This window comes from Symphalangus syndactylus, chromosome 4, assembly GCF_028878055.3.
Source record: "Symphalangus syndactylus isolate Jambi chromosome 4, NHGRI_mSymSyn1-v2.1_pri, whole genome shotgun sequence".
Classification (NCBI taxonomy): Eukaryota; Metazoa; Chordata; class Mammalia; order Primates; family Hylobatidae; genus Symphalangus; species Symphalangus syndactylus.
This window is the reverse complement of record NC_072426.2, coordinates 82,866,169-82,879,027: the sequence shown is the minus strand read 5'-3', so window position 1 is coordinate 82,879,027 and position 12,859 is coordinate 82,866,169. Positions and strand designations below refer to the sequence as shown.

Below are 12,859 nucleotides of genomic sequence, written 5' to 3'. Positions count from 1 at the left end.
TAATTACTAGAAAAATGAAATTTAAAAAACCCAAAGATATTCAAAATGCAAGTCTTTTTTTTTCTTGTTAGGTACAAAAGTCATAAAATTGTTTTGTTAAGTTGCTATAAAAGTTTCTAAAACCCCTCTTCTGAGTCTTTGTATTTTATTTTGTATTTATTTTTTAAGAGACAGGGTCTTCCTCTGTCTCCCAGGCTAGTGTGCAGTGGCATGATCATAACTCCCTGCAGCCTTGAACTTCAGGACTCAAGTGATTCCCCAACCTCAGCCTCCTAAGTGGTTGGGACTATAGGCACACACTACCACGCCTAGCTAATTTTTTTTTTTTTTTTTTTTTTAAAGACAGAGTCTTGCTCTGTCGCCCAGGCTGGAGTGCAGTGGCACGATCTCAGCTCACTGCAAGCTCCACCTCCCAGGTTCACGCCATTCTCCTGCCTCTGCCTCCCAAGTAGCTGGGACTAGTTGCCCACCACCATGTCCAGCTAATTTTTTGTATTTTTAGTAGAGACGGGGTTTTACTGTGTTAGCCAGTATGGTCTCGATCTCCTGACCTTGTGATCCATCCACCTCGGCCCCTAGCTAATTTTCAATTTTTTTTTGTAGAGATGGGGTCTCTCTACATTGCCTAGGCTTGTGTCAAAATCCTAGACTCAAACAATCCTCCCGCCTTAGCCACCCAAAGTGCTGGAACTATAGGCTTCAACCTCTGTAGTGATCTAATTGCAGACCTGGACCCAGTTAGTTCTCAGATGTCACTCAGGCCACATTCTGAGCTGTCCACCCGACAGCACTTCCAGGCTGAGGCATCTTCATCCTTGAGCTTGGAACTGGGGCCCAAAAAGGAATATTAATGGGATACCTCTGCATTCTCCCCTGGGGATGTAAAGGCAGCCAGGAGGGGAAGCTTGAGGCCACAGAAGGCAAGGTGAGTATTAATGGTGACAATAACTGTTATCATTGGCTATGGGGGTAGTTCTGGAGGCACTCAACATTCATCATCTCTTATCTACCTGAAGGAACCAGCTAATCTCTTGGGCACCTTGACTCTGAGGAGCTGGATCGCTTCAGTTTCACTGGTATGAATAAGTCAGTACATGCAGAATTGCAACATGCCAAGTTTCAAAAAGAGAATAGTTCTGTCTCCCCTGGTCCCGAAGGTGTTTGAAGAATCTATCCAATGGCTGATGAAGTTCTGGGAGCACGGCAGGATGAGAAAGCCTGGACTGATGGCAGAAGAGCTCAGCAGGGCAGGTTCCAAGGACTGACACAGTGCCTAAATGAAGCTGTCCCTTCACACAGATGCTCTGTATCTGTGGGGCCACAGTAATGGCCCTCTGACATTCATGTTCACCCAAGGTGTAGTGGTGAAATATTAGATTTAAGGGGTGATCATATGGTGAGTAATTGAATCACTTGTAGGCTGGCCCCCTCATTTCCGGGTTCTTCAAGGGATTGGTTGTTGTGCCATGTGGTGGATTAATAATTGGCCACAGCTGGACATGGTGGCTCACGACTGTAATCCCAGCACTTTGGGAGGCCGAGGCGGGTGGATCACCTGAGGTCAGGAGTTCCAGACCAGTCTGGCCAACATGGCGAAACCCTATCTCTAGTAAAAATACAAAAATTAGCCAGGCTTGGTGGCTACCTGGAGTCTGTAAACCAAGCTACCTGGGAGGCTGAGGCAGGAGAATCGCTTGAACCTGGGAGGCAGAGGTTGCAGTGAGCTGAGATCGTGCCACTGTCCTCCAGCTTGGGCAATAGAGTGAGACTCTGTCTCAAAATAACAACAATAATAATAATAGGCCACAAATTCTTTGACATTCCTTCCATTGAGAGATGGGGGTCTGCATCCCTCCCCACCCCCCAGAGTCTGGGTGGGCTCTGTGACTGCTTGGAGCAGTAGAATATGGTGGAAGTTACAGTGTGCCAGTTTCCAGGCCCAAGCCTCAAGAGATTGGCAGCTTCCATTTTCTGTCTCTTAGAAAACTTGCTCTTGGAAGCCAGCCATCATGTAAGAAATGCAAGCACCCAGAGGACACCATTCTGTGAGAGGCCTTAAAGAATGAGACTCCATATGGACAGAGAGGCCAAGGAGCCTAGAGGTGCCAGACACGTGAAAGAAGAAGGCCCATCCCCCTCAGCTGATGCTACATGGCCACAGATGAACGCCCAGTGAAGCTTTTCCTAAATTCCTGACCGGCAAGAGCATGAACAAAATTAAATGGCTGTTTAAAGTTACCAAGGAGGTTGGTTTTACAGCAGTAGAGAGAATGGAACTTGCTGGACAGCTTCTCTCTGCTCACCTTCCAACCTGTGCTGTCCCTGAAAGTGATTGGAATGAGATGCCTCAATGAGCTTTCCACTGGGAACTCTGACCAGAGGGAGGGAATGTGTAGAGCAAGGAGAGGCCAATTACTCCCCAGCACTTTTCTACTGAGGGCCGCAGCTCCTCCAAGGGTGCGGTCTCCAGGATACTTCTGCATTACTCCCACAACCTTCCTCCTCCCCTTGCATCAGGACTAGTGCTGCTGATGGCCCTGCACTCTGCATGGTCCCTCTGCACATGGGCCCACAACTTTGTGACACCCCTTTCTTAAACCCTCATCCTAGTGTACCATCTGTTTTTTGCCAAGATGAGCTGAAGGGTCTGCAGGAAGAAGGGCTTCATAACCGAGACCTTGGGTAGATGTGCAGGAGGGAGTTTCAGAGCCAGCATTTTCTAACCACCAGAAAAAGAGAAGTGCCCTGTCCACAACCTTCCACATTCTGTCGACCACAAGAATAAGTGAACTTTATGATTTTTTTCCTGTCATTAGGTAGGAGGACAAAAATCCTCTTATCTCCATGTTCTGAAATATTCTGGAGATTTGGTTTCTTAAGTCAAATTCCACTTCAGAAACGATGGGATGTGGCCTGGGAGCTTAAGAACAGCAGGTACAGAATAACTTTTTTCTCCTTTGTCTCAGTTTTCTTAGCTATAAAATGGGGGTAACAGTCATCTCTTCCTACCTACCCCACCAAACTTTGTGAAGAACACACTAGCTACAGGAAACCTGGCAAAGAGAAAGTTTGACGCTGTCATGGCAGAAGCAGTGGCTTCTTCTTATTATTACGCTGGCTGCCTGGCCTTTGAAGGCTTATCCTTCCAGTTTTAAACAGAGAGCAAGCCGAAGGGTTATGACTCGAAGCGAGGTAGGATTTTGCCAGGCACACTAGGAAGCTGGGTATGCAAGGCGGTTCATTCAGGGAGCCTTGGCTGACCTTGATGCCTGAGTCTGTCTCTGATGCTCTGTACCAGGTCAGCTGTGTGTCCCTTACAAAGAATGGCCTCCTAACTGAGGTCTGCACATCTGGGCGTCTTAGTAAGGGGAACAGATTTGAAATTCTTCTCTCTTTAAGTGAAAGGTGAGACTTCGGGTTGAAGAACTGGTTACTGTGATTTGCAGGCCCGTCCATGGCCTCTCAGAGCTGGCACTTGGGGTGCTCCTTGTCCACCCCTTCCCTCCCCAGGCCCACATGGGCCTCCCGAGCTTGCCTGAGCCCTACTGTGATCTCACAGAGGGCAGACTATGAACCTAGAAAGTGATGCCACACCCTGGCAACTACAGAAGTGCCCATCCAGGGGCATGTCCCATAGGTATCTGCTTGTATGGACCCTAGTTACCCACTGACAAAAAGAGGGGCACAACCCTCCCCCATAGAACTGTAGTGCAGAGTGAGGACATGACGACAGTGAGGCCCGGGGCCACCCGCTCCACCCTCAGGGGCTTGTAAGAATCCCAAGGAAAGTCATGCCTCCTGTAGGTATGTCGAGGCACAGGGCAAGAGCCCTCCCACTTCCCGCCCCTGCACAGCAGTGTCATTCCTCCTATGACTACAGTGCTTTGAGGACAGGAAGAACTTCCGGTTCTCGGGAAGCCCGGGGCAGAAGGGGCCTGAGCTGCTCACCGCGTCCGTCCCTCAGGACAACCTCGCCATCACCAGTGATCCAGCGGTAGCAGGGGAACTCGATGTAGTCCCCACAGGGCGTCTTCAGCGTGATGTACTTCAGGTACCAGTCGTCATTCAGCCAGTACTTGCGCTTCTCGATTCTGACCAGCTGGATCTCGCCCAGTTCCTCGTCCACAGTCACGTCGTATGAATCCACCTGGGAAGGAGAACAGGCAATCAGTCCACACGTGGTCTCCTGAGCCTTTGTTCTGGAAGTGTTAAGAATTTGTCACACCGAAGTATGCTGCTGTGGCACGGGACTATGTTGAATGAAAAGCACTTAAAAAAACAGCAGGTGTAAGATACTCTGACATTCGTGCTGTTTCTTAGAAGCAGGAGATGAAAGTCCCCTGGGAAAGATGTCCTCCCTATACCAAAAGGAAAGTAACACTCTTTTCATCAAGGTTGGGAAGTTGAAGCCAAAGGAAATCCATACAAACAGATCTTGTACAATGAACCCTTACCTCCCGAGTCACTTCCCTGCCCAGTTACCTGCCCTAGCCCAAGCCCCTTGGCCTTATCATGTTTCACAATGATTCATCCAGTGCAGTATCTAAGGGGGATTGACTCTAACTGCTTCTTGGGGTCTTCATCTTTTTAAGAGGGCTCCCATGCCACGTACAACTTGTATTAAAGAAATCTGTATGCTTTTGCCCATGAATCTGTCTTATGCTGATTCTCAGACCTAGCTGAAATGGGAAGAGGTAGAGTTTTGCCTCCACTACAGTTCATGGAGCCAAGACTCTTCATGAACACCTTAAATGAACTCCTGAATTCATTTAGCCAAGACATTCACTGAAGGCCTGCCCCTGACAAGGCTCAGTGCTACGACCCAGGCAGGTGAAAGAAATGGACAAATCCTGGGCCCTGCCCTTGAGGAGAGAGAATCCAGCAAGCCAAGATGGTACTGTGCTGCTCAGAGGGCAATGTCTGCTGTCTGCACTTAGCTCAGGCTGGAGGAGGGGGAGATCCCCAGGCTCATGCCTGCACCTGTGAGGCTGTGCCCAGTGAGGGTCCACAGCTGCCCCCACATGGGATAGCCTTGAGGGAGGCCTTTACAACTGGAGATGGGCTTGCTGACACTGGATCCCCACAATGACTCTGGGAGTGCAGGGGATTTACGACCCCTTCCACAGATGAAGACAGCAAGCCTCAGTGACTCCCACCTCTGCCACTTGCCAGCAGAGCTGGAGTCCCACCCCAGGTCTTTCCATCATAGCCACTTCCTCTCTTTCCAGTTTTCAGTGGGGCTAACAAGTGAGTGAAAATGGTGAGGCTTAGATACAGGGAGCTCACATGGTTTCGAGTTGTCTTGGGACATTTGCAGTTCACAGCTGCATGGTGATGCCCAGAGAACAGTGAGACCAAGCAGCTCTGGCTGCACCTGTGGCATTACTGGTGGCAGGGTGAGGCTGGCCTTGCAGCTAGAAGGCACCACCCCAGGCTGTGTACAGCACAGCTGCCCAGGCCTCCTGGACAAGGCTGCTTGGCCCCCTCCCTGCCAGGCTCCTGCTTCCAGGACATGGGTGGCTCTGAGGCAGCAGCCATAGCTTCTGGAGGGCTGTTGTCTCTGCAGCAATGGATGGCAGACAGGAAGGTGGGATGAGAGGCTCAGGCATTGCATCACACGTTCTGATGACCAGCAGGTTTGGAAAGCCCTGGACTCGATGCCCTCCAAGGCATGTTCTTTTTTATTTTGAGGTGGAGTCTCACTGTGTTGCTCAGGCTGGAGTGCAGTGACTCGATCTCGGCTCACTGCAACCTCCACTTCCAGGGTTCAAGTGATTCTCCTGCCTCAGCCTCCCAAGTACCTGGGACTACAGGCACCTGCCACCATATCTGGCTAAGTTTTGTATTTTTAGTAGAGACAGGGTTTCACCATGTTGGCCAGGCTGGTCTCAAACTCCTGACCTCAAGTGATCCGCCTGCCTCGGCCTCCCAAAGTGCTGGGATTACAGGCATAAGCCACTGTGCCTGGCCCCCGCAAGGCACTTTCTAAGCCAGATTCATCAACCCTTGAACTTTATCCCTGGCGGCAGAACCTAGAGTTCTCAGCATGATGGCAAAGTGGAAGGGGCGAGGGGTATCATCCTTTGTGCGAGCGCAGGCATCCTCATTCCATGCCCTGCCTCCAAGCTGCCAGGAGGACCCCTGGAGGGCTTCCTAAGAGGAATGGGAACTTGAGTGTTTTCTGCAAACCTCTTGGCTCTGAACACCATGAGCAGTTTGGGGTGGCTGACGCTGAGGCCAGACGCTTGTGGTCAGAAAGCGGAAGCTTCCTCCTTGTGCTCTGTGGTCTAGGCCAGAGGCTCTAGGAACAGTTTCTGATGACAGAGGAGCCAGGTCCATGTGCTGGGATGACATGTCTTGGGTCCAGCCACATGTGGACCAGCCTCAGCCCCACGAGAATGCCCCTCCTGCAGGGAGAGTAGCAGCCTCACCTGCCGCCTCTGAGAAAGACTTCCTGCCACAGCTTGTCCTCAGGAGAGCAGGGCCACACACAAGGCCTCGCCCATCATGGACAGGGTGGGCAGGTTCTGATGGGACAGGAGTCTCAGCACCTCAGGGGCTAGGGCCCATCTGGAGGAGCAGAGTGGGGGCTGAGTGGCCCAGGACTGGATACGCGTCGTGCCTGCCCCACGCCAGGCCCTGCATGCCACAAGGATTTACAGAGGCCTCAGCTGCAGGTTGTGAGCCAAGACAGAGATTCCTGATCCCACCGAAGAGTGGGGAGAGGGCAGTGAGGGGTAGAAGGCTGGGTGGGCCCTGGGGTCTGGAGCTCTGAATTCACATCCCAGCTTCAGGCAACTAGCTGGATGGCCCGGGCACATTGCTTCATTCTCTGAAGCTGTTTCTTCATCTACCCAAGGGAGATACTCCTCACTTGCAGGACCATTGAGAAAATGAAATGACACCATCCTGGGTGGCCTCCTTTCTCCAGAGGCACAGGCCACCGGTTGTGTGCATCAGAACCACCGGTGCCCCTTCCTGAATCCAGGGGGTTGCAGGGCACCAGGCCCCACACCGCCTGTGAGCTAGCATGGGCCCCTGCATCACGGTCACTTCGTGACTACATGTGCCAATCCGAGTAACTGGAGCACACATGGGAAACTGAACCTGTGATCTCAAACTCCTTTGCTCAAAGCCCAGAAGGAACTCGTGAAAGGGTGGAGACAGGGCTGTGAGGACAGAGGGAGAGTGGGAGGCATTCTGAGTGCTGGTGGGGCAGGCAGAGCAAGTCTGTGTGCGGTGAGGACTGAGGGGCAGCCACCAGAGGCCCGGGCTTGGTCTGAGTGTGGCTGCTGCAGTGGAGGTAGCTTTCCTATGGCTCTGAGGGGCTGGAGAGGGAGGAAGGTGTCCTCAGGGGATAGATGCCAGGAAAGCTGGGGTGGGGCAGGAGGAGCTAACAGGGACACTCTCATGGGAGGGAGGCTCCCAGTACCTTGGACTAAGAGGGGAGGGAGATAGGCTGAGGAGGCATTCCAGGGCTGGGCAGGTCCCACAGGGAGGGCCCGATGTCTACCTGGGGGTGACAACCCACATGAAGAGACTGACCAGCTTCTCTGAGGGAGTGGACAGTGGGGTGACCCTCCAGCACACCTGTGCTGCAGTCACAGGGGACTGGGACACTCCTGGCCCCCTGCCCTACCCACACCTGCAGGCACCTGGTGGAGAGCCCCTGAGTTTCACTTGGAGTGAAATCACCAGGCAGATTTACAAGGACTCCATCTGCCATCTGACGAGGCCTTCCACAGCAGGAGGGGGCCAGGCCTGCAGTCTGGCTGGTCTATGGCCAGCCCGGCCACTTTCCTGGTGCTGGCTTCAGGCCTGAATGTGATAGGAGGTGAACAAGGGGCAGAGGGCTCCAGCCTTGACCCAACTCAGGAAGTAAAAGACAAAGCTTGATTGCTGTGGTTCTAACATCCCAGGGGCCACTACTGGAAGAATGACAGATAGAGAAAAGCCTCCCTCCCTCCAGGAAAATACCAGGGTCACATGTGTCAAACTGCAAAATAAGAACTTCGGAAGGCTTGTGGAACTACAGTGCCCACCTTCCTCCCTCCTCTCTGGGCCAAGTACACTGGGCTGATGCTATATTTGTCTATTTGCTGTGACGCATTAAATTCTCAGGTGACACACTGAATTATGGTGGGCACTATCGACAGTGGACACCTCCCAACAGGCCCTCAGGAAGCACTGGACCTGGGAACAGCCGGTCGGGTGATTATCCTGCTTTACAGATAGAAACTGAGGCTCAGAGAGCAATGGTGGCCTCAAGATCAGAACTTACATCTGTGTGATGGCCAAGCCCACGTTCCTCCCACAGTTCCCCAAGGCCACATCTTGAGAAAAGCCCTGAACCGGAAGCTAGAAGGCCCAGCTTTGAGCCCTGGTTCGTACCCTGGATGGAGTGTAAAGGGGCAATGTGGAGTGGCATGGAAAGACAGGGAAAAGCTTCATAAGAGAGGGTATTTCAGGCAGCTTTTGGGGGCTGATCAGATTTCAGAGGGCAGGTGAGTAGGAGGATGGGCATGGGTAGCACATTTCAGATGTGGGACCTGGGAGGGCAGGGTCCCCAGGGGATTCACACGTGGGAGGAGGAAGGCTGGACACAGTTTCTGGGAACAGAAGTGGGTGGCGTGGTGGTGCAGGTGCTGGAGAGAGACAAGGGAAACCTGCAACTCACCAGCCTCATTTCACAAGGGGCCACTTTGCTGATTTTGCTTGTTGCTTTTAACTTTTTATCGGATATGTAGTTTTAAAGCTTTTGAGTATTTCGGCAAAGAGTGAGTTGGTCAGTTTTCATGTGAGCTTTCTATCAGCATTTTAGGAAAGTTTTCATCTGTCTTTCATCAGATCTCTGCTGTTGCTGGGACAGGGAGACAGATCTCTGCAGAAGCAAGGATGTGTGCCCCATCCCCAGGCTACCCATCTTGGAGGGGGACTAATGACGGGCTTGTGGGAGGAGGAAGCTTTTGGGCTTGTGGGAGGAGGAAGCTGTAGAGCAGAGAGGAAGATTGGGGGCCAGACAAAACAGAGACTCGGGATGAGAGAGAGGGAGGCTATGGGGAAGAGCTGAGGAGAACAAGGGACAGAGAGAGGGATGGGGGCAGTGGATAGGGAGACCAAAGGGCAGAGAAGGTGGAAAATGTGGGACAGAGAGCCGGGGATTGAGGGAGCAGAGAAGGGGCCTCTGAGAGGTGGCTGGAAGACGGAGTGTAGAGGAAAATTCAGAGCAAAAAAGAAGGGAGAGTTGTAGGGCAGAGAACAGAAGTGGGGGGCATTTAGGGAACTGGGAGCAGGGGAAGGAAGAGGAGGCAGAAGAGGGGGCAGAATGTAGGGAAAAGATGGCTCAGAGGGGGAGACTGGGAGATGAGAGACGGATTGAGGGTCATAACAAAGAAATACCTATGCTCCACTAATATATTCCCAATCACAAGAAGGAGGTATTCTAGAATTATTTTTTCATGAATGTAAGAATACTCACTGACTACATTTAAGAAGCATGTATCATTATAAGACTTTTCTACACTTGTTGAACATATTCAAGTATCATATATTAAACACCACGCTATTGCCCTTAGCTTTCTTAAAGGTACCAGCACGGGATGAAATGGGCCAACTAAGATTTCTCAGAAATCTTCAGGTCTGTTACAGTTATCGTATCCGATCTGAATTACTTTAAATTTACAGAGTTAAAGGAACAAATCAATTTGTTAAATTTGCCTAGACTTGGGTTAGCCTCTGGAAATACGGCCATTCTGTGTAGGATCCTGGCTTTCTCCAGCAGACACTGAGGAGCCAAGGAAGACGCAGCCGTTTATAGGATAATACCACCTGCGAAGGACTTGATTCCCAGTCCTGACTGAATCACTATGCAGAACTCTGATGAGAATTACAAGGGACTTGGGACTCACTTTATCAAGGAAAAAATCAGTTCTGTCCATTATTCGACTGAACTATGCCCTGGAGGAGGGGGGTGTTGACCTGCCAATAACTTGGAAATGATTAAATTGTGTGGAAATACCTTTATTGTTATTGTTACTACTGTTAACAATATAGATTTTAACACTTTTCCCTGTAAAATGGGATAATCTTGTCTTCTCAGCAAGTACTTCCTCTAGGGTTTCTCTTTTACCTTTACCCAAAAAGGATGATTGTCTTTACAGATACCAAGCTGGGAGAATGAGGAAGTAGTTCTGGGCTGGGCAAGAGAAAGTGTGGAGTAACTTTGCATCAACAGGAACTTTCTCAAAAGCTGATTTTTTCAAGGAAACTTTCAGCCTTAACTGGTTCCCCACCCTGCGGTAGCCCTCACCCCCATCCGCCCCCCCGCCCCGCCCCACCTTGACTTATAGCCCTCTCAACCCAATGGAAATGTGACATGCAAATCTCTCCTGAAATTTGCGCCTGGGATTCCGGCTGAGGTGTTTAATTATAATGTCATTTGAATGACTTCTCAGGGTGGGGAAGAAGACAGACCGAGAGGCAGATAGTGGACAAAACAGTACCTTCACTCTTTGTCCAAAGAGCCTGCTATGGCCACGTTAGCGTGTCCCCTCCAGGAGGAAACCACACACAGGGTGCCCATGCCGTGCAGTGTGAGCACACCAATGGCCTGTGCTTCTAGAACCTTGTGATGTGTGGAGGAGAATGGGGAGGGTGAAGCACTTCTTACAAAGGGGAAGTAATTTGTACCCTGTCCTTCTCCCCTAGGTGTGGGGGAATCCATGAAATAATGGAAGTAAATGAAGGTGCGTCAGAAATGGCAGAGGCTGCCATCACCCTAAATGGATGACACATTAACTCCAGGGCAACGCAGTCCTCAGGGTCAGTTCCCTGACTGGGGCAACTAAGCAACTGAAGGTTGCTCTTGTACTCAACACCTAACTCTTCTTGAAGGGAGCTCAAGCCAGGTTGCTAGTGAACTTGGCTGAGGGCCATGTCGTGCTACAGCGAGGGTCTGAGGCTCCTGGATAGGAATCGAGCCCATGGAGAGCTTGGAATCCAGAAAAACAGTAGTTTTTACTTACTTTAGGCTCTGCACACCTAAAACACAAATTTTATCCAAGAGTAATCAGTTGAAACATGAACTTGCCAGTTGTATTTGTCCATTATGAGCAATTTCATAGGGTTTGATCAAATAGTAAACTAAATGGTGAGAAGGCAGCTTGGTAAAGTCTAAATCTTTTTGGTCCAGTTAGGAGCTGGGGTGGGGGTGGAAGGGAACTGATATTCCTTGTGCACCTGCAGTATGTCTGGGACTATTACCAGTCATTTATGGAGCGCTTGCTCTGTGCCAAGTACTGGATTAGGCACTTCATTAAAGGCTCAGTGAGAACTGCGACCTGCCCATGCTAGCGGAAAAGAGTCGTGGGACTGGAAATCAGGTCCAGATCAGCATTAGGAACCAGCTTCCAAATGCTGAGGGCTCCCCCGAGTCCTCACACCTAGCGTGGAAGTGTTCCCTGGTGTACATTCTGCTGGGAGGGAGTGCAGCCCCTCCATTTAGGAAAGGCCTCTCCTGTCCTGGGTTCTGTTCCTTCCCTTTAATTTCCTCTGGGGCCTGTCCTGAGAATGTAAGCTGCCCAGGTGCCGTCTGAGCCATCAGATGGGCCTGGGCTCACCCATGACTCATGGACCAGACTGAAGCCAACCCTCCATTTTACAGCTGGGGAAACTGAGGCCCAGACAGACGGTAGAGTGAGCTGGTGGTCATGTCTGGACGGAACTCGGCCTCTGGACCCGCTGACCTGCACCCTTCCCCACGGCTCACAGCTGGCTGCTCCGAGGTGCCCTCAGGGTTCTGTGAGCATGACTCCTCTGCCTCTCCCTCCCTGTGCGACCTGCAGAAGGAGCCTGATGAAGAGGCGGCACAAGAAATGCGGCCCAGTGAAGGAGGCTCCGGAGCCTCGGAGCCCAGATCTTGGAATGGAGAGGAAACCTTGGGCCTTCTCCTCCCAGGGGAGACGTGCGGCGCCTTGCAGACGGCACGCGGGAAGTCTCCCGCTTCCCACACAGGTCGCGGCCGCCGCGAGGGGTCCTGGACGCTTCCCCACCAGGGTACCTACCGGCCGCTGGGAGCCCAGGGCACGCCCCACCGCAGTTCTGCCCGCCCTGACAGGGTCCTAGACACCCCCAGCCCTGTCCGGGCCGCCCCGACCGGCCCTCGGCGCCCCCGCCCAGGCCTTCTGCAGTCCAAACCGGTCCCGGACGCACCTCAGCCCGCGCCCCACCCGCGCCCCGCCCGCGCTCACCGCGCCGCGCTCGAAGTCGTTGTAGAAGGGCTTGTCCAGCAGGTGCTTCTCGCTGCAGCCTGCCGAGCCCACGAGGCTGAGGTAGATGTAGTCGTCAGTGCCGGCGAACCACTGGCTACCAGTGGCCACGGTGACCGTGTAGGAGGGCATGGTGCGGGCCGCGGGAGCAGCGAGCGCGGGGAGCCTCGGCGCGGCGGTCCAGGCGTCCGCATCTGGCGCCGCAGCCTCCTCCCACCACTGGTCCGGGGCCCCGGTCCCGGCCCCGCCCCGGTCATCCCGGCCCCGCCCCGGCCTGGCCCCGGGCTCCCCGCCGCCCCCGCCCCCGCCTCTGCCCCCGCAGTACTTCTCTCCTACTCTTCACGCCGCGCCGACTGCGCGGGACCTCGCCTGGGGCGGGGCAGGGGGCCTCGCTCCTGGGTCTCTCTTCCGCGAGGTGTCTGTTCCCGCAGCCAGGGGACTGGGGCAACCTCGGCTGCCAATCCTCATCCATTCGTTCACTCGGTCTCTCTTGCATTGCTTCCACCCTTTGCCCTGCTTGCCTGCCTCGGCTTCGCCCAAGGCCAGGCTCCTGTAGGCCCTGGGGTGGAGCTGCGGGGACTCCCTAGAAATCT

The 12,859-nt window shown here is 52.8% G+C and overlaps 1 protein-coding gene across 5 annotated transcripts in view; it reads right to left on the bottom strand.

The window, feature by feature from the left end:
- Positions 1–12,465, bottom strand: part of ALOX5 (arachidonate 5-lipoxygenase) — a 76,870-nt gene extending 64,405 nt beyond the window's left edge. For 4 of the 5 annotated variants that reach the window (XM_055275284.1, XM_055275287.1, XM_055275285.1 and 1 more), the window contains exons 1-2: positions 12,249–12,465; positions 3,949–4,147 (exon numbers count right to left, since the gene is read on the bottom strand). In XM_055275284.1, coding sequence (XP_055131259.1) covers positions 3,949–4,147; positions 12,249–12,398 — 349 coding nt within the window. In that variant the 5' untranslated portion in view covers positions 12,399–12,465. Of the gene's footprint in view, positions 1–3,261; positions 3,424–3,948; positions 4,148–12,248 lie in introns of those variants that run through there. The other variant, XM_063638046.1, reaches the window with a different exon arrangement.
- Between the last annotated feature and the right edge of the window lie 394 nt (positions 12,466–12,859).